This window comes from Phasianus colchicus, chromosome 4 (genome assembly GCF_987193195.1).
Source record: "Phasianus colchicus chromosome 4, bPhaCol1.hap1.1, whole genome shotgun sequence".
Taxonomy (NCBI): Eukaryota; Metazoa; Chordata; class Aves; order Galliformes; family Phasianidae; genus Phasianus; species Phasianus colchicus.
The window spans coordinates 11,885,504-11,906,732 of record NC_143439.1 but is presented as its reverse complement, the minus strand read 5'-3'; the positions used below and the strand labels follow the sequence as shown (position 1 = coordinate 11,906,732).

The 21,229-nt window shown below is 43.1% G+C and overlaps 1 protein-coding gene across 2 annotated transcripts in view; it reads right to left on the bottom strand.

Annotated features, from left to right (window-relative positions):
- The window catches only part of SLC7A11 (solute carrier family 7 member 11), a 58,734-nt gene that overhangs the window by 36,603 nt on the left and 902 nt on the right, over window positions 1–21,229 (bottom strand). The window contains exons 2-7 of one of the 2 annotated variants that reach the window (XM_090138661.1): window positions 19,519–19,738; window positions 16,787–16,913; window positions 12,955–13,070; window positions 5,377–5,502; window positions 3,449–3,548; window positions 927–971 (exon numbers count right to left, since the gene is read on the bottom strand). In XM_090138661.1, coding sequence (XP_089994787.1) covers window positions 927–971; window positions 3,449–3,548; window positions 5,377–5,502; window positions 12,955–13,070; window positions 16,787–16,913; window positions 19,519–19,711 — 707 coding nt within the window. In that variant the 5' untranslated portion in view covers window positions 19,712–19,738. Of the gene's footprint in view, window positions 1–926; window positions 972–3,448; window positions 3,549–5,376; window positions 5,503–12,954; window positions 13,071–16,786; window positions 16,914–19,518; window positions 20,866–21,229 lie in introns of those variants that run through there. The other variant, XM_090138660.1, reaches the window with a different exon arrangement.

Sequence of the window (21,229 nt, the reverse complement as noted above, 5' to 3'; positions counted from 1 at the left end):
AGCTGAGACTTTGAAGAAGCCACCTAAAGCCCTTCAGCATGCTCCCCACTGATGGCTGTGTGTTGTTTTTTTTCTTTACACATCTCAGATGTACAGCTTTACATGATCATATAGTGCTGGAGATCCTTTTAAACAGAGTTATTTGGTACACAGTCACGTGTCTCATTTAAAAAAAACACCTAAGGAAATGACATCTGTCTGATCATTTTAAAACAAGTAAATAGTTATTTTTTTCCCTCAAATAACCCAATTTCATTTGGCAAGATGTCTTCTTTAATTGCAGAAAAGGTTAATATTGTTTTACTATTGGCCACTTTCACCAAGATGTATCTGTCAAAGCAGACCCGCCAAATCAAGCTGTCCGTAACAGGAGAGCTTTTCTTTTCACATTTTGCAGACAGGTGCTGTGAGAGATCTCATCTCTGGTTTGAAATAGACTCCCACCAATACTCCATGTTAGGCTTAATTGGATGGGATGCTGTTCTGCACTCATTCAAGCTCCTGCAACATAGGGACATCTAAAGCAAGAAGAACTAAGTATTGGATTAATATTTAAACATAGCAAAACTGCCAAATATTGCAGCAGAGAAGTTTCTCGGGCAAAATTTCCCTGACAGGATAGCAGCAACTTTCACTGAAAGGAGCCACTGATAGTTACTTGTATCCTGAGGGGGAGATCGGAGCCCTGGAGAGCTGCTTAGTTTTCTGCTCTCCGTGCACATGAAAGCAGAACACATAATAAGGTCACGACAGGCCAAAAATAGCAAATCTTCAAGTAGTTGCAATTCAAACAGATATCAGATCTGCTGGAAAGTAAGCAATTTGACCAGCATGCGGAATTTCTGAAGATCACTACTTTTACAGCATTTTGTATTTTACAAATACCCTTCAAAAGTTAAAAAAATATAATAAAAATAGGTACATACTTTTCAGGGTTTTCCACTTCTTCAGTAACAAAATTGAGGTAAAACCTAGGAAAGAGTCATAAGTATATCATGAGGTCTCAATAGATTTTAATTCTGTATTTATTTCACAGAGAATCAAGAAGATGCATTTAGTTAAGCAGAGCTTTTAATTCCATCAGGCTCCTCACGCTCAGGAAGAGAATTCTCAGAAACAACAGCAAAGCAGAAAAAAAGACAAGGGCTATGTCATGTCACCGTGGGATAAAATCACATCTTTTCCCCTGACATAGGCCAACTGTGTTCCCCCTAACACTACACAGACAGACCCAAAGATATGCACCCTCAAGTCTTTTGCCACGTCGTGACCCAGCATGAAATTCTGCACAGCCAGGTTTGCCATCTCATCCAACCTCTTCAGCATTTGTTTCTAGACTTGCTACTGTGTGCAGCACAAAACAAGGAGTCAGGATAGTTCCAAAGAGAGATGACTTCTGGCTAACAGGACCCCTAGGACATTTTTTCTTGTCTGAGTGCTGCTACCAGGTTGAAGTAGTTTGGTGGTTCTGCATTAGTCATTTTATGAATGCAAAGGCACGTTTCCTTGCACTCTTTTCTCTACTTGTCCTTTTTCTCCCAGCATTTTATACCCAGTAGTCTATACTTGCTGTTGGCAGGATGAGCCCACATACATAAGCAATACCACCTTTGTTTTGTACTTTAAAGCTCTATCATTAAAAGATAATAGTGTCACAGGCTATGCATAAATTTCTGCCTCCGTCCTGGGACACATCACCAGCACTTGCAGCACTCCTTCACATCCAGCTTATTGGATTGATTTAGCCCCATGAAACTGATAGTGCAAGGGTATTGACACTCCACTTAATGGTCTGCTCTTCTGTGCTCTGAGGCAATCAATTTGAGCTGGTGACAAAGATAAATAGGCAGCTTAGGAGAAGCAGTAGCCAAACGAGATCTTTTCCTGCTAATTTCTTCTATAAGTGGCAAATCAGGACCATGAAATAAAAGTCAGAACGTGTAAGGGAAAAACAGAGATGATTTTTATTTCAGGAGGTTTGGAACGTCATGTGGAAAAAGGAAAGAAATAGGAAAGAAACAACAGCAGAATAGCAATCTTCTTGATGTAAGATTTCACAGTAAACCAGCTCTGCTTTGGCAATGAATAATATTAAAGACCTTTTAAAGTTGCCACTGTAGAAATGTGTACACCAAGGGCAATATTTTAAAAGTGAGAAACCATCATGTGTATGGATGTATGAGACAGAGGTGGCTGTATCAGAGAAGGAAGAGGGAAGAGACTGTCCCAATAATGAGTTCAATTTCTTTGAGCCTTCAAAATGCCAGGCTCTTTTCTTACATATCTATCACAGATAAAGGCTGTGGACTCGCTCAGGTTACCCCCCCCACTCACCCACCCACCATTCAATACAAAAGTGCTGTTCAGTGCTTTAGTGTGCATGTTTATACTGCTCCTGCAATGGGGGAGTTACAGGCCAACAGAGAACTCAGATGCTGGTGCCATTGTCCCTCTGAATGAAATAAATAAATTCCTTATCGTTCGTTCCCCAGCTTTTGTACAAGGGAAAGAACTTTACTGCCTGTGAGGCTATGGAAGGGAAAAGGAAGACCTCCAGACAAAGCTATCTCAAAAATAAGCCCACGCTTTGCAGTCTTTTTGTTGTATATTGTAGTCTTTTTTTTCTTGCCACTGCTGCAAAGCACATCAGCACTGTGCAGAGTGGAGCCCTCGCTAAGCACAAATAAATCGTAAGGTAGATTTGAAGTGTTGAAGCTTCTTTTAAACCATCCACTGTGTACTTTGGTGGGGAGAACTTAAAAGAAAGTTCTGAGCCAGATACTTGAAGGCAGATTCTCATTACTTTGCTCACAGTGAATAGCACTTAACTTTTGTGGAAGCCAGTTGCACTTCTTGTTAAGTGAGGTCCAATTCTGCCAGAGCAGAAGCCACAAGAATCAGTGTTTTCATCTTGTTTCGTGGTCTGCACTGGCCTTATCAGAGTTTGCTTCTGATTCTAAAACGCTGCTTTTACAAAGCAAAGGCTGAGGGCTGCACAAGTGGGATGGAGATCTACAACTTCATATCAGTTGAGAGAGATTTTTTTCATGTAATCTTCATTGTCTTCTTCAACAAAATCTTGTTGAAGATAATAATGCATTATCATCACTTTTAGCCTTCCATTAAAATACTTAATAAGAATTTAAAAATGTTCATTTCTTGTTGCTCTTCTTTCTAGCCTTGAGAACAGAAATACGCCTGATTTTTTTTAGTGTTCACTGAGTGCTTACATACTGCATATCGAAGAAGAATAATCTTTCCTTCTCAGAGCTGCTTACAGAGAAGCTACCGAGCATATGGGAGAGCAGCAAGAGCTATCCTTACTACACGATGCTGTTTGGCAAAAGAGGCAGAATGGCGACTCAATCTGTTGTATAAATAAATGCCTCTGTTAGTTCATATTAGTGTTTGCTTTCAGGACAAATGCTTATAGGTTTCAACAACTTACCAGCCTGAATAGGCGTACATTCCTGAATAGAAAGCAAGTGGTAATCCCATAATACTGGCATCATTCCCTGAAAAGGCATTTTTAAAGTGCTGTGTTTCTCCTGCAACATCAAAAAATAAAAAATAAAATTGAAAAACAAGCTCTTTGGTCACCTCCTACTTTAAAACAAATAAATATATCACAACATGGAACATTTAATCACCCAGTGGTTCACTGACTTCAAGTTCTGCCCTTGACCTTAATTTCTGACCCAACCTTCGCAGCCAAATTCTGCCAGCAACTGTAAAAGGTTCTTGTGGTGTCCTTAGCCATGTCACAGCAGAATTTGACCTGTTCGTTTTTGTAAAGCATTCTGAGTTTGATGACACACACCACACTGTTGTCTCCAGCAGTGACTTATATCAACACTAAAGAGCAAAATGAGCTCTGGGTTTTTTGCGATAAACATTTCCCTTGTTTGTTAACATTTTCTTCAGATGGAGCATTAATAGCATTTCACTTATAAGAAACATTTGTAAAGTAAACAAACCCAGTATCTTAAGCCTTCCTGTGACTGAAGTTCTCAGTATTTAATAAGTTTCTCTTCTGCATTATAGGCAGCACTGTAGCTTATGTTATAGCAAGAATCATGCTTCTCTAAATGCAAATGTTTAGACATTTTGAAAAAAGTGCAAGGCAGATTGCAGAAAAGGTGCAGGAATAGCTGAGTGCCAAAGATCAGTATCAAAATGAGTGTGTGAAAACCAAAGTCTCTGTCCAGAAACATTATATATACCATGAGACTGAATATTCAGTAAAGATCTTTCCAATCCTTTGATAATGGAGGAAGGTGCTGACAAAGCCACTAGTCTTCTTGCTGGTGTAAATGTACTGCCACTAAGGAACACCGGACATTCATCTTTCCTCATGGATGGTTATCTGCAGTTGAACATTGCAGTAGGGAGGACCCATGCAGGAACAAAGCTTGCATGGAAATAGTCATCCAAAAATGTCAGCAGGAAAAGGCTGCATACCATGTCCATGCAGGATATTTTCATACTCCTTGCTCAGGCAGCAGTGATCTGGCCTGTTTTCCTTTCTTACACTTGGATAGGCCCAGACTATCGTCTTTAGGTTGGACATTAGGAAAATCTTCTCAGAAAGAGCGGTCGGGCACTGGAATGGGCTGCCTACAGAGGTGGTGGAGTCACTGTCCCTGGAGGTGTTCAAAAAACATGGAGATGTGGTACTGAGGGACATGGTTAGTGGGCATGGATGTGTTGGGTTGGCGGTTGGACTAGATGTTCTTAAAGGTCTTTTCTGATCTTAACAATTCTGTGATTCTAATCTATGATATAGCTGCATGCTTTGTTTTTCAATTCTAAGAAGTAAAGCATGCATGCAGCTGAGCATCCTAGAGAACTGCAGGCAGGGAGTCTGTGAAAACAGCAGCTAGCTATCTTGTTTCCCAAGACATTACCTCTACATCATTCATTTCTCTCTGATAATGAATCATCACAGCCATTCCTACTGATAGATTAAAGATTAGCACCCACAATTGGAACAGCCTCCACAATAACATTTCTTTCATACATCCCCAAATCTGAGCCCCTGTGACCACCACACCCCTGTGCTGAAGAGAAGCAGGCACCAGCACAGTCCCCAAAGTTCACACAGAATGCAATTTACAGAGAAGGGCAATCCTGTCACTGGCTTGAAAACCAACTCTATCTGAATAGTCTCATTGGCATGCAGAAGGAAATACCAGTTCATCCCAGTGTAGTTCCACCTCTAATCAATTACATGACAGTACAGAGCTCCAGTTGAACAAGCAGAGACTAATTAAGAGATTTTGCTGCTATAAGCATTATTTGGTGGAGGCAGGTGGGGGGAGACTGGGGAGGGTAAAGATAAAAGCACTTTAAAAGCATTTACTTTTCATTTCATACCTTTAATTAGCTGGATAACTCCGGGGACTATAATTATCAGAATTGCTACAAGCTTGCAAAAGGTAAGGAAAATCTGAATGCGGGCACTCCAGCTGACACTTGTGCTATTCAGGACCATCACTAGCGCTGCAAGAAGAAAAAGAAAAGTCAGAAAGAAATACTCATTCCGCTGAAATCACCACAAAACTCTCTGAGGCTGCACGAACACTAGACTTTGCAGCACTGAAAGAAATAACGCCCTGATAGCCTTCTCTACCTGCTGCCCTCCCACCCCTCTCATGTTTCCCTTACAGTCTCCGTACTACTAAACGTTTGAGCTGAGCCCTTCTTAGACCCTTCCACTTTTCCGTTCTCCACTTGGCTCCTTTCGCACCAAATTAAAGCTTCGTTTACCCAGGACTGTTAGCTGTTGGTAGGTGACAGGCTGACAGAAGCTGCCTCAGATGAAAAAAAATAATTGCACAAGCCCCGTCACTCCAGATTTCTGCACCGGTGCCAGTTTGATTAGAGATTTGCATTTCCAGAAAACAGTAACAATTAATAATGACATTAAACTTTCTCGCCCCCATTCAGGCCCCGCATGAATTTGTCACTCGCTGCCTTGTTTACACCTCCTCCTTTCTCTTGCTATTTCCCCTCCTGTGCAGCCACTCTGTGGCGACACAGGAGGGCCAAAGTGCAAGTGGCTTTCCCGCCCATAATGGGAACTGGTGAGGAAACCAAAACCCAGGTTCACACCTCACCAAGCCAAGGAGCCCAGGGAAGAGGAGCTTCCGTGCCTTGCCTGCCTGATACACATCCCACTGGGCCCCTGCTGGAACTCAATGATGGGAGGTCGTACAGCTCAAGTGCCACTCATTCCAGTTTACGTAAACAATTACCCTGGCAAAACAGAATCAATAAAGTAGCTCACCTAAAAAAAATATTTACTAACTGAATGGAAAATGTGAGTCATTTCACTAGATAAAAATCCCTTTTTCCCTTCTGCCACAGGGTGGTGAGTGTGGCACAACAAGCCTGCTCATTGATCATCTCCCTCCTTCCATCGTGTGGAACTAATGAATTAGTCCTTCATCACAGCTCTTCCTTCTCTCCAGCCCTCCCAAGAGTGCTGCTCTATCTGCCTCATCAGCCACACAGCACACCACAGGATGCGTAGAATTGTGAGGCACTGTCTCCCACCAGACCCTGCAGGTTTGTGGAAGCTGGCATCACAAACCCGGCACAGCACAGGGCTCTGGCTGCAGAAGCAGCTGGGCTGTCCCACGCCTTCTGTATCGATTCTGGCCAGTGGCAAGGCCAAAGTGTATTTATAAGCAATTCTCTGTTTAAATCAAAAAGATTAGAAGACAGAGAGCTGTTGGAGAGGGTCTAGAGGAGGGCCACAAAGATGATCAGAGGGCTGGAGCACCTCCCCTACAAAGACAGGCTGAGGGAGCTGGGCTTGTTCAGCCTGGAGAAAAGAAGGCTGCAGGGTGACCTCATTGCAGCATTTCAGTACCTAAAGGGAGCCTACAAACAGGAGGGGAATCAACTCTTTGAAAGGGCAGATAACTGCAGGACAAGGGGAAATGATGTGAAGTTGATGGAGGGAAGATTGAGGTTGGATGTCAGGGGGAAGTTCTTTACTATGAGAGTGGTGAGGTGCTGGAACAGCTGCCTAGAGAGGTTGTGGATGCCCAGTCCCTGGAGGTGTTCAAGCCCAGATTGGATGGGGTCCTGGGCAGCCTGGTCTAGCATTAAATGTGGAGGTTGGTGGCCCCGCATGTGGCAGGGGGGTTGGAGATTCATGATCCTTGAGGTCCCTCCCAGTCTGGGCCATTCTATGATTCTGTGAGAAAAATACAAGCAATCCAGAAAAAAAACATATACAACATTTTCTGATATTTGTATTTGGGAAAGTGCAGGCCCCACACTCAACTGAACAATTTACCAAAATCAACCAATGTTGTTGACCAAAGTCAACACAAACTCACACTATCACTTGGTTTTAAATTTACACACACACAAAAAAAAAAAAAAAAAAAAAGATATTAAAGGTTATGATATTTTTCCAGTTCTGTATTTTACCATATTTTAGGACTGAGATGTCATTTTCTGAGTCACAGAAGTATCACCTGGTCTTATGGTCTCACTTGAGACCCAAACACTTTTTTGGTTTACTAAATCCTTGCATGAGTATATTTGGCAGGAAACAGAAAATCCATGGGGCTCATCTCATAAGTCTACTTTCCCAATATTACTATGATGTAATTTCACTCACTGAGATGCTGAAAGGTCCTCTTAAGTCACTGCCAAATAGCAGTGCTACTGAGGCTCCCCCTCTTTCTTAAGGCTTGATCACCAGGAAAATAGGGTAGAAAAGTCTAACAGTTGTCATTCAAGCATAGTATATTAACATACTTATTTAACCAACAGTGATTAAGCTATTAAGAAATCCCATGCCATAAACAAGCACTCTTTTCAGATTTCTTGCAAAGTTCACTATATTGCCTTTTTCTACTCCACAGCACAAGCCCAGGAAGGGACCAGGCTATGAGAAAATGTCACCTAAGAGTTCCAATCTCAGGAAAAGACCTGTGACTTGACATCTAGCATACTCAGAGTTCGAAACCCCTGCAGCAATCAGTCTGCTAGTGACCTGTGGCAGAGTAGGTTATGTGAGCATCCTCATCCTCCTCAAGTGTCATTAATGCATCGCTTTTACCCATCCAGATACATATATGAGAATGTCACCAGATGGCAAACTAGAATGAACACTAATTTTGATCCACTCATCACCTTGCTTGCTCATCAGGCACACACAAATCACAAACCACAAATGTGCCTAAGAGCCAAGTGGTTTGAAAGAAAAGCACCTAGACCAATGTTTCTGTAAAGACAACCTCCATGTGAGCAGGCTGCTAAACTTTTCCCATACCTGCCCACGAACTCAAACCAGCAGAGTGCTTCAGCTGAGGTTTCTTAATGAAATGGAGGAAGCAAAATGGACACAGCAAGGATCTTCATTTGACTAGAAAGGTAAAAGAAGGCTATGCTTGCAGCCAGTCCAGTGCACAGTGCCATTAGTTTGGATGGTCCTCCAGAAGAGCAAGTCCCTTGCAGAGTTGGGCAACTGCACAAATGAAGATGGAAATTTTACCTTGGGTCTGTAGTCATTATCAACAGCACACTTCTACAAATAGGATCTTGCAGAGATATTTCAAGATAGCAGAGACTTTGATACAGGATCACAGCAAAGATCAGAAGGACACAGTAAGTCCCCAGACAAAAGGACAGTAAAAGCAGGACTCACCTCACAATTGGCTAGCTAAAAGTCAGGTGGCTGGTCTGCCAGCATCCTCCATTTACCTCCACAGGATGATTAATCACCCATCTTTCAGACGCCTAGCAAAGAGAACAGTTGCCTTCAGGAAGGATATCCCCTCTCCCCTGCCTCCCCCCCCTCTTTCTTCACTAATTTTACAGGAAGCTGAGGCAACTGGCTATAACTAAATACCTAACTAAAAGTGAGATGAATCCTAATCTAGGGGACTATGGAGAGAGAACAAACAGGGTTTGTGAACAATTGGTAACACTAATCATGTTACTTTTCACAATCCTTACCCTTCACACAGCCACAGCTATAAATGGATAACAACACCTGATGGGAGAAGCAGCAGCAAGCATCCCAGCCTACTTTTCAGGAATATGTGTACCATTGCCTCAGCAGGAAGCCATGGGAGCTGTCTTCTCCTGACTTGTCAGGCTGTTAGGGTCAAGGCATTTACTCAAAGCAAAAAGTATCCTTAGGTTGTGGCTTTTAATGCATCAATTAAAATGAAGTCACAGGAGGCACAAAAGCACCCATCGGAGCAGCTTTTGCTATTCCTACAGCCAAGTGATGTCTTAATTTAAACCATTTGTCTGAAAACTGTCAGCAGGGGAGAGCAGTGTCCACAGCATCTGCCGTGAAGGTAGAAAAAGCAGCTATTGGCTCCCGTGTACATCCACAATTGATGCCAACAAAAATTCCCAGAGTATCTGCCAGCAAGCCCTGACAGATCTGTAGAGCTGACCTTGATTTCCAAGCACGATATGGCTTCTGTCTAGCAGACACGACTTGGGTAATTAGGTCTTTTTGGCAGATCTTCGAACACAAAGAGAGGAAAAATTACATATTTTACCCTAAATGTGCTTGACTGAATTGAAAAACTTTATGAATGTGAGAGTTGGTAACCTGCTTTCAGTTTCACAGTTCCTTATAGTTGAATCCTGTTTATTTGACTTCTGATATTTAGACCAAATGAAAAGATTAGAACTGGCTCAGTTAAAGCTGCGTGCCATTCAGGTTATACATCAACAATACAGTTCAGAATGTTAACACAGCATAAGCTCTTGCTCACTATTACAAATAAGCTTAACATTACGAAAAGAGTTAAAAGATACAAATAAAGCAAAATTTGAATGTAGATTTTTATTTTTCTTTTGCACTGCCTGTCTCCATGCTTTGTAAATGTCTTCTTCATTGGGAAAAGCAATAAATATGAAGAAGACTTTTTGTTTAAAAGAGTAAGAAAGAAAAAAGTACCTATGACAAAAGCACCATAGCCTGGAACAGAAAATATGCATCTACAGCTCAGGACAGGTGTGATTTTAGGGTGAACTTTATGCCCAGCACATCTTTGCTTCTATAAATAACGAATAAAGATGGAAATATCTTTAAAGGTCACCATCTCCCATGGTTCCATTTTAGTTTTCATATGATCTCCATCTTCTCTGCAGCACCCTTTTTCCTTTTGCATCTCAGAGACAAGGAGGTGGAAGAGTGGGAGAGGAGTGAGCTATGGCCACTCTGCAAGCAATGTTTTTCTGCAGCTAGTTGAGGGTCAGCAGTGTCTGCCACTGCCATCTTAATCCTGCCTGCATCCATCTCAGGCAACCTTTGCATTGCAGTTCAAAAGGAACTCTCATGAATATCATTCTTGGCCACACACGATGTTGTTATGCAGTATTTCACTGCTCCCCCCCTATCTCCCTTCACAAACCTGTCCTGCTGACCATAAAGAGGAAAGAAAGAACTGCCCTCCATATTCACTCTATATAACACAAGGAATAATAGGCTTAAATTGCAGAACAGAATGTTTAGATTAAAAAGAAAAAAAAAGAAAAAGAATAAGAAAAACGCTCTTGTGAAAAGGACAGGAAAAACTGGGCTACAGCACTGGGTAAGGTGCAGAAACTCACCCCTGGAACTGCGACTGCAGACAAACATCTGTTGGGAGCTGTTTAGAGATGCACTGATCGTTTTTGGGGCAGGGGACTGCCTGGAGATTTTTCAAAATCTCTTCCTTTCCTTTGTAGTATGATCAGAAAATACAGGATAACACTACAAAGTAAAGTTTCTTTCAAGGACACACGTTAGTGATGCTTCTTACTACCTTCCTCCCCATGCAGTAGGTATATAGTGAGCACTCTGCAAATGTAGGCGGTAGAAGAGACCGAGGGTGGATAGGATGACAAAAAGCTCATAAGCTCATATTTTCATTAACTTAACAAAATCTCCGGTGGACGTAAACACTACCTTTGCCACCGTTAAATTGGATTATAAGATCTTCAGGGCTCCAATGTGTCTGTGCAGCTCAACATCTTAATCTCACCTATCACTCTGCCTACCAGCACAACACAGAACATTCATCACAGTCACCACACCAGCTAATTCTCACAGTGCAAGAATAACAGCTGTATGTTCTCAAATAGCTTAGCCCAGAATGTAGCATCGGATCAAAAAACCACCACAAATGAAAATCCACTACAAAGCACAGCACGAAGAATTAAAACGAAGCCTCAGTCTGACAGGCCCCCGCTTTTCTCAGCACCGTCCCATTCACAATTACAAACTTTCTACCAAAATCTCTCGCTTCAGTGAGACAGCAGCACATCCTACCTGCTCTGCACAGACCCTCGGTCACCATAGGAACAGGCTGCTGTGAACTCCCATCTCCCTTCAGGGTGTAATTATTCCAGCGTATCTCCACCCCCCTCCCCCCCCCTCCCACCGCAGTGTTACTTCTTTGTTTAATTACTTTGTGTAGCCTCGGCTTATCACACAGATTTTCAATTAAATTAAAAGCAATAAAAATCTATTTCAAATTGTTCGCTTATTGTGCTTGAATCGCAATGCACTTAACAAAACACTTTTAATGGACTCCTCACTTAACATTCCTTCTGTCTCAGTGACCTTGAAGTTACTGAACATCTGTTTCATCCTTATCTTTCACTGAAATATTTTAGACAGATGTAGCCATAAAAAGTCATTGACCTCGAAATTCAAGCCTTAATTCAATTATTCCTATGAAACCTATAGTTTGTGCATAATTAAGTCAGAAAGAAATGCGGTCACACACTGATTTTTTAACACTCCTGGCAGAAGAGAGCTCTTATCAAGAGAGCTCCTACAAAAAGCCCCAGTAACCTGGAGACCGAAAATTTCCATGTCAATTGAACTCTCTACCCCAAAGAAAGAAAAAGTCATCTGAACCTATTATTGTGCAAAATTAAAGTGGTCCCCTGCATGCCTTTGATCATTTCGCATGTCTTAATTCCTTTTTCCAGCCCTTTTGTTTCTGATAAGTGCACTGGCCGAATTGAAAGGAACAATCTGTTACTAATTACTCCGATCTGCTCTGCACGCTCCTCCCAGCACAGCTGAGTGTGTGTGTGTGTGTGAGAAGAGAGTGAGGAGCATCATCCACGATCACTGCACAAAACTGGAAACAAACCTCTACTGCTGAATGGCTCTAAGTCTCATTTGCACCAGGACCGTGCTTTCTATTTCACACAGCTTCACACGCTGTCCAGGCACACCAAGAAGCCCCTGCCCAGGGCTAGCCTCCTTCCTGCCATCAGCATGTTTTACTTCTTGGTGTCCCCAAACAGTCTCTTTACACTAATTGTAAAGTTGGAAAGAGGAGAAGAAGCTACTCATAACAAATGAGCATCTCGAGCCAACCGCACACCCTGCTCCCAAAGTCATTTGGGTTCTTGCTTCCCAAGCTGTGAGTGCCTCAGTAAGTTTTATCACTGCATAGGACAGTAAGGGACTAAAGATGATGATCTCATGTTGCATGTGCTCCAGTCAGAAGTGCTACATTTCTTCATGGCATCATACTTGGCAAGTGCTTGCCTTCTAAAACAGAGGTAGAGCAATGCACTTAAAATCAAGTAATCATTCTTCTGTATCTCTGGCACGGGCTCGTCACCTCCCAGGGACTGAAATTGCTTTCACAAAAGTAATAAGAGTTCTGCCATTAATTCAAGTGGCAACAGAATCAGGCTTAGCAATAGATCTTTTTCTGCCATTAATAAAGTCTGCTCTGCTTTTTTTTTTTTTTTTTTTTTTTTTTTACTATTGCGTACCATCAGAAACACACACTCAGGCAAAAATTCATACCGATGTCCTTGGCCCTGGATGCACACACATTCTGCAACAATTCACAGCCAACAACTACCTGTTCAGTGTCCGATTAACTTTTTTTTTTTCTTTTTCCTAATTTACATCATCTTTACTCTTTCTGACAACTAAAATCGGATACTTACTGATGCCAACAGCTGTAATAAGTTTAATCGCAAGTTCTGGGATTTCGCACTGCATAAAGAAAGGTTCCAAAATGTAGCGTCCAAATGCCAAAGATATCACTGCTGTGGCAGCAGGGCTAGAGCAAAAAAATAAGAATAGGAGAAAAAAATCACAAAATTAATCTGCAATAGCATGTAAACAATACTCATTTGGGATCACGCTGTAGCATTATTATCACAGAACCACAAAGTGTACCCAGATTTGGTGCCTATTGGTGACTATGGCACCATGGGCCATGATTTCTGAGCATAACAGACAACCAGAAACTGTTTGGCTTTGCTCAGTGGCTCTGATCCTGCCAGTGACAATTCTTACCCTGTGGGGTTTTTACTACTTCCATGGTGTGAAGCAGCCATACAAAGAAAGGAGATGCATCAATGCAAATATTCATTCCCATGCTCACAGTGAACACGGACAGATTTAATTTGTATAGGCAAATTAAAAGTTTAAAAGTTGTTGAAGACTGAACTGTGGTGGCAAGATACATTCTCACCCTTCATAGACAAGCATATTAATTTCAGTGAGGATGAGAATTTTGCTTTACTGAAATACGAATCACAAAATTAACCCGAATCTGTTACTGAAGTCTCAGACAATATAAAAGATGAACGAAAATGGCATCTCCTAAAATGTAAGCACTATTTAAAATGCGTGTCATTTTTACTGACAAACAACTTTCCAGCACTGTGACAGGGAAAATCCTCAAAGTACGGAAAGCCCCTTCCATGCAACAGAGGAACATAATGAAAGGCAGGCAAGCCTGTTGCATTTCCCAATCTGAAATGATATCCCTGCAGCCTTTCTCCTCGAGGCAAGCTAAGTATTTGCAAGAAGCCTTCACATGTTACCTTCCACTGGACAGATCACAGGATCTGATCTCCATCATACTGCTACACTCAACAAGGAGGAAGGGGACCTCAAAGGATTTTTGAGTGAAACAAGAGTCCCTGCAAATTTGTTATGAAAAATCTACAGCATTTAATAAAACAATGCCTTAAGTGCAGAATATACCTCTCCCAGCTGAATTTTAACTAAAATGCAGTTGCTAAGAACTGTGTGAAAATACTGCAGAGAAGTTGTTATTGTTCACTGAAATGCTAAATTGGATTTCCCACCAGAGAGTTTTACCTTTGAACCAAAAACAGCCACAACCCAACCAAAGCATCACACACTGCGTTGGAAAAAACCACAGGGAGCAAAGACCTGAAGCATCTTCCTAAGACACTTTCTACTTCAAGTGAAGGTAGACAATAGCCTGGGCACTTGTTCTACCCATCCATTTGCTGCCTTTACCTATCTAACTGACATAGACAGCTCACCGGCCTCCAGCTCTCACATTCTGTATCTGCCCAGTTTGAACTGATCTAGATCAGACAGAAGAGCAGATCTGTGAAGCTTTCCCTGGCTTGTCTTCTCAGTCTCAGCTCCTTCCTCCAGAACCTGGATTTTTCCCTTCTTTTAAGGAAAATCCAGCTCCACACCATTCACTTTTAAAAACAAAGCTCGTTAAGGTTATACCTTTAATAAATAGCTAAGTTTCCTGGCTTCTCACACTTGGAGAGATGCTGCTGGCAGTGCATTCAGCCAGTTGAGGCCAAGGCTGAGGGAATGGGGCATTTTCCTTTTGACTGCAATCATAAGGATCAGCAGGCTCCAAACAGCTGTGCGTTCACAAATGCACAGAAAGCAAATTAGCAGCTTTCATTTAAGGGCAAAGAGAAAAGCTTTCTTCTGAAGAAGAAAGCCAGCGGGCAGGGGCAGGCAGAGGGCCGGCAGCACACACTGCAGGCGCATGAGTCACCTCTTCAGCAGTATGCTCTTACCCAACTTGTGGGCAATCACCAGATCCAAGTGCTGCAGACAACTCCTTCAGTCATTCTCACTTGTTTGAGAACCTGCCTTTTTTTTTCCTTTTTTTTTTTTCTTCTTGTTTTTAGGTACATAATACACCTGACTCCCACCTGTACTGAATGAGGAGCATGGGGCGCTTCTACAGGCGATGCTAGCATGGTTTACTCAGTATGTGGACACAGCTAAGCGTGTCTTAGACCATAAAATAGTGGCTGTAAGTATATATGAGAACAGGAAATGTTTATTTTGGTTGTGGGCATGAAAATCCCGCAATCGTTCAGAGGAAAAAAAAGGCTGAAGTGAGAAGTGTGTGTGCAGCTCAGCCCCCTGACAATAACACCGCTATGCACCAAGGCTCAGCCCCTTTGGTAGCTGCAGCCAACTAGTTTGCCATGCCAGAGTCAGCCCTAAAACTGTGCCCAGAGTTTTGGCAGTGCCGCTCTGATCACAAGTTACAACAAGTCCATCTCCCTCGCTGCCTCTTGGGTTGGATGATTAAAGGACCCACTGATGTTCTTTCCCATGCAACGTGATTATTTACTGGGTGTGGGGCAGAGTGCAATGACTAAGAGTGTTTTGATGACACTCCTGGTACGCCGTCGTGTGTACAAAAGAAATGAAAACAATAATCGGGGAGAGGAATTTACAAGGTCTGGTTTCTTGTGGGTACTCATCCTAGGAAAAGCATCCCCCCGCCTACTAGGGTGCAGGTTAACAAGGGGATTTCTCACATGACCCTCCTTTCATGATTGTGTAAGGGTATAACTATGTTCGCACCACTGCTTCCCTCGATGAAAACCGTAACTCCGTTTCCTCTTTCTGGTTTTCTTTTCAGAGAGCATTTAATAAGATTAAGGGATCCACTCTTTTGTCACATTTGATGGAGTTTATTCAAAGGTTACGTATGAGTGAGGAGGATGCAAGGGGCCATCTGACACGCACAATCATTTCCTCTGGAAATGAGATAAGGATTTACGGTTTCATAATGAGTCAGCACTGTTAGCGATTTTAAACTCAACAGTCTGTGCTAGAACTCGTCAATATTATGTAAACATAAATGTGATTTGTGATGAGGCTTGTGCGTCGGTGATTCATTTGCTCATATCAGAAGAGAAGGCGAGGAAGTGCTGATTGGCCTAGGGCGGGAACGCAGCATTCCTGAGTTTATGTCACACAAATGAACTGCCCTATTCTATCCAGTTCAACAAATACTGTAAAATAATATATATATATATTTTAAAACGGGCCACATTTTAGTTTGACTAAAAGATCCTTTTACATTATGCAAATTTATTTGCAGCAATCTAGTCATTCTGCATCTACTTGTTGCAATTGCCCTATACAATGCCAAGGGCTGTATCAACCACAAGCTTACACACCACATCAGTACTTTGAGCATTTTAGATAAATGAGGACTTAATGTTGCTTTATTTGGCCAGCTTTCTGTAGTAGCTTCTCCAACACAACATGATAACACAAGATGGTGACCAGAATTGACATCTAGAGAAGACACAGTGCACCCAGATCTCAAATCTTCTGAGTGATAACTGTGCCAGGTGTTATTTCTGTATCCACAGGCAACAGAGACTGATCCAAAAGCCAGCACCTAGGCTTAGAAAATGTAAAGATGACATTCCCCTTCCACTATACTTCACATAGGCACGGGTATTAACATCTACAGATGTAGTAAGCTTAGCAAAATCAAAACAAGTTGCTGAATTTGTGTGACAGACAGCTTTTGTAGAATCTCTTTTTTTCCATACATACACATATGTCTTTTCGAATGTTTCAACAGTAAGAAGCAAAATAGCATTGTTAAATTGTCTGGAGCAGCCACACTAAAAAACTTAGCTGATAGATGAAGATATCTTTGATTTCTTTTGTGCAGAGTTTTCATCATGACTGAGAAGTGTCGTGCCACAAGAGAAGGAACAAACTTACCGAATAACGAGCAGTTCCACCCAGACTCTCACAAAAGCAGGCAGCGGGCCAAAGGCCTCCAGGATATACGTGTAGTGACCACCAGATTTCTTAATGCATGTTCCCAGCTCAGCATAGCAGAGGGCACCTGTGAGAATGAAACTGAGGCATCACAAGAGATATCCAGAAACACCTTTCCAAACATCTGTAAGGTGAACAAGCGAGCTGCCATAGTAACACAACAACTTCTGATACATTCTAATCCTACATGTTCTTTATTCAAGAGGGTTAGAAGTTTCATGTCATTCAGATGGACTTGTGTAAGCCATGGCACAAAGTGTTTACAAGCAAGGTGCTTGTTACTCACCCACACTGGTGTGGCACATAGTGCTGCATCATGCCAACAGTGCAAAGCCCTCTGACACACAGTTGTGAGCAAATATTGCCCGGTGCCATCCAGCTTCAGAAAACCTGCCTCATCCCTGGAGGAAAGCCTGAATATGGCATTCCTCTCCCTCCTCAGCCATGGGAAGAGCAAGCAACTGGCTCACGTTTAGAAGCAGGAGTCACAGGTGGAAGATTTTCCTCACTGGTACTGCTAAAATCTTGCGCACCAAACTCAGGCAATGGCTTCGCTCTATCAGCACTGGGGCAGCTTTTGATTTCCCAGCAAACAGCTCCCCAAGGAGATCCTCAAGGCTACTTTTGGCATGATGCATCACCTCAGGCATTACAGAGCGGTAACAGCACACTGTGACCATGAAGGCCTACACAAACCACCTGCTAGCGCAGCATCATGGCCATCACCCAGCCTTACGGCCGGTGGATTCTTCACTCCATGGGCAAAGAGGGCACTGGGTCTGCTCAATGCAGGCAGCCCTTTTTGAAGGAGCCACAAGAAAACCAGTTTGTAAGCACTGCATTACACAGAGCATTACACGGATCAGCAACATATGCAAAGCCTTTTCCCCACCTGCTTTTATGCTGCTACAAGTTAAGGTGAAAACTACAGTTTTCAAAACCACCTGACACGTACCAATCCCAATGAAGCCGTAAGATTTCACAACACATTACATCCTCATTCTTTTGCTTTGTTTGGGGATTTGCAAAAACATGACAGCTTTTATCCAATCATCTTTAGCTTTCCTGGAAAGGTACTTACAGAAATTCTTAGAGCCACATTTAAAAAAAAAAAAAGTATATTCACAGGCTTTCTCCTGCCAACCTCTCTGGAGTGATTCAGAATGAAATCAAACCATGCTTTGATACATACTGCACAGACAGCCTCAGCAAAAGCCTAGCTGACTTTATATGAGGTCTTACCATAATTAAGTCTTGTAGGAAATGAGAAACATTAATGACAAAAATATTATGAAATAACAACTGTAGCAGGTCCATTTAGAGGGAAGAGGTAATATCTTTTACTGGACCAAATTAGACAGATCTCCGAATGTTGAGATCTGGAAAATGCCCAGGAAAAACCACCTGATTTTTTTCCACAGACTTTACTTCACAGTCAGAAAATTACTACTATTGAAGTTAAAGCTAAATAGGAGATGCTTAAGCAAATTCTTAAGCATCTCCTAGATGTTTTGACTACATCTAAAGACCAGGGTCTTATGACAGGGTTACAAATTGTATTTGAGGTGTTTCTTTATAGGGGAATTTTTTGTTACAGGCAGGACTTAAATGTTTGGACAACAAAACATGTTGCACATTGTGCCAATACAATTAACATTTGACTAGAACAGGTCCTAACTTTCTTGAAACGTCTGTTTGGCTTGGGTGGACTTAGCCTCCAAACACTCAATGCTGCTTTTAAGCTCACAGCCAAGTTACACAGGGTGGCATTTGCACATTCCACCTATTAGACAGACACGTGTTAGCCCCTATTTGTCCTCTCTACCTCGTGCCAGAAAACAAGTCGTCTCTGTTTTAAATAAAGCCAATACTCATGTTAGTTCCTCCGCTTCTTTGAGATTAACTCATTAAGGAGGTCAATGGACCCACTGTCCCCTAGGAGCCAGGGTGGGGTTTTCCGCTCTGAATGGGGCTTTGTGTACAGAACAAACCACCCAGCATTCTTCAGAATGTAATATTGTTAAAAAGAAACACAGCAAAATTAGTAAAAACTGTCACAATGGGCAGGCCAGCCATAAAACTCATTTCACGCCATTTGTTTCTTCTGCATTCATCCTTGCAACCCGAACTTTTCAAGGCACCCTGCAAGCGGGGAATAAAGTGAAAAGCAGTAACATGAGACAGGGGAGAGGGGCTGTTGGTGTTACTGCTCTGCTCCCTCTCATACCAACACAGATTACACCCGGTGGGAGTTATTCCCTGAGACCTTGACTGAGCCTCCAGGGAACCAAGCAAAGCTGCCTCCACACTTTGCCCTGTACACCAGCTGCCAGGGGGCCTCACAAGCAAGCTGTGAGCTACTTCTTACAGCCAGAAGAACAGCATATTACAAACAGCACAGCTAATGACAGAAAGCCAGCACTTGCTTTTTTCTTTAGGGACCCATGAGAAACAGCCTGCACTCACAACCTGCACTGACACAGTGCTGGGTGACAGGGATTGTGGACTGCTGTGCCTCACATGCAGCTTGTTGCAGAGCAAAAGCCTTCCGCGGCCCCATTGGTCCTCAGGCTCCATGCTGAGCCTTGATATCCAATGGAAAATCAGACAAAAAATAGGAATAATCCACCGGCTGCCCCTCCAGACCAATTGGAAGCATTGAGCAGACTTACCGAAGAGCGAGAGGATGCCGCATGCTGTCCAGACCATCAAGGACATGCCCACGCTGCCCGTGTTCTTCAGGATCCCCTTGGGTGAGATGAAGATGCCAGCTCCAATAATAGTGCCAATGATGATGGAGATCCCCCTCAGCAGCGTGACTTTCTTCTTCAGTACCACCTTCTCCTGTGGCTGCCTGCTGTCCATGGAGGGCAACCTGCCGTTCGGCTGCCCCTGCAAGTAGCTCCCATTAGACACCATCACGACGGCAGCTTTCCTCACCATGCTACCGTGTCACCAGCGTGCTGACAGCGAGCGCAGCCAAAAAGTTCACAAGCTTTCTCCTCTCTCAGCCTCTTCCTCCGCCGCCTCTTATCGGCGGGGTTGCTCCTACGTGCAGGTAGAGCTGTGCTCTGCCCCGCTGCCTGCCAGTGCTCGCAGCACCTGCACCCTCACCCTGCCCACGGGCACTGCCCTATCGTTGGGAACCAGCTCAGCTTCCGCGTGGACCTGTATTTAAGCTCTTGTCGTACCAAGTTACTCCAGCTGAATGATGATGCAAATTCTCCAGGTTTGCATCAGCCATTTGAGAAACCTCTGGCATTACTCAGCACTTTTTTTTTTTTTTTTCTTCTCAAAGCGTAGGGGCATGTTGCACAACCGACCTGAGCGTGGTAGGAGGAACAAAGCCCTCACAGGAAACCCAGCCCATCGAGCTCAGTACATCGCCGCCGGCACCCCTAGACACGCTCCCCAATTTTTTACAGCAAGTTGTATGCAGAAACAAAAGCCTGCCGAAACACAAAGCGTGTCGGAGCGCGAGGGGAAAAGAAATCAAACAGGATACGTCAGCTCTGGGTCTGATCCAGCTGCTTTTTCTCTCAGTTCTCTTAGTGAAAGTTCAGCATGCAGGGCTGGACTCCTCATCCTGCTGCAGTGGGTCAGCCTCTGCCTACTTGTGAGCTTATGAGGACTGTCTACACCTACCTAAAGAACACATACAAACCCCTGTTAGCCCGTGTTGCCTGGCAACACAGCCAAATCAGACTGGTGAAAATCTGGGTTATTTCCCCAGTACAGTAATTTTCATATAGGCGGCGTTTCCGGGATGTTGGTAGCAACTCGACAGTGACATTTCCCCTTCAGAAACACCATCCCCATCTGCAGATGCCATGCTCTGGCAGGAGGAGAGCTGCAGGGAGCACGGGGTCTCCAGCCACTCAGCAATCCAAGCATTCCCTCTCACAAAGCCCCCTTAGAGCAGTCAGATTGCTGGACCCTACAGACTTCTGTTTCACCACCCGATGCCTCAAATTCCAACCTGAGAAATTAAAATCTTCAAAAGAAGAACCCTCTCCTAAAGCAGAATGAAAATCACTAGCCTTCAAGCACTTGTCAGCTAATTAAGGGGCATGCAATATGTGCCAAAGGGAAAAATCCTGCCCAGCTTAACTTCTGCAGCTGCTCGTGGCTTCAGATCAGATCAGTGCACAAAGAAGTGATTCCTGGGGTTGCTGTTTAATTGGGACCTGGGATTGGGGTGGAGAAAGATAGCAGTAAAGCAGCATTTTATCATGTGAAAAACAGGCGCTGAGCTCTGAGCACAACTGTGCTTTCACATTTATTTGGGAAACAGGAGATGCTGGAGTATTAAAACACTGCAGCTGTAAAATTACAGTGATTTTAAAGCCTCACATTTTCAGTTATCGCTCACCTGTAATAATT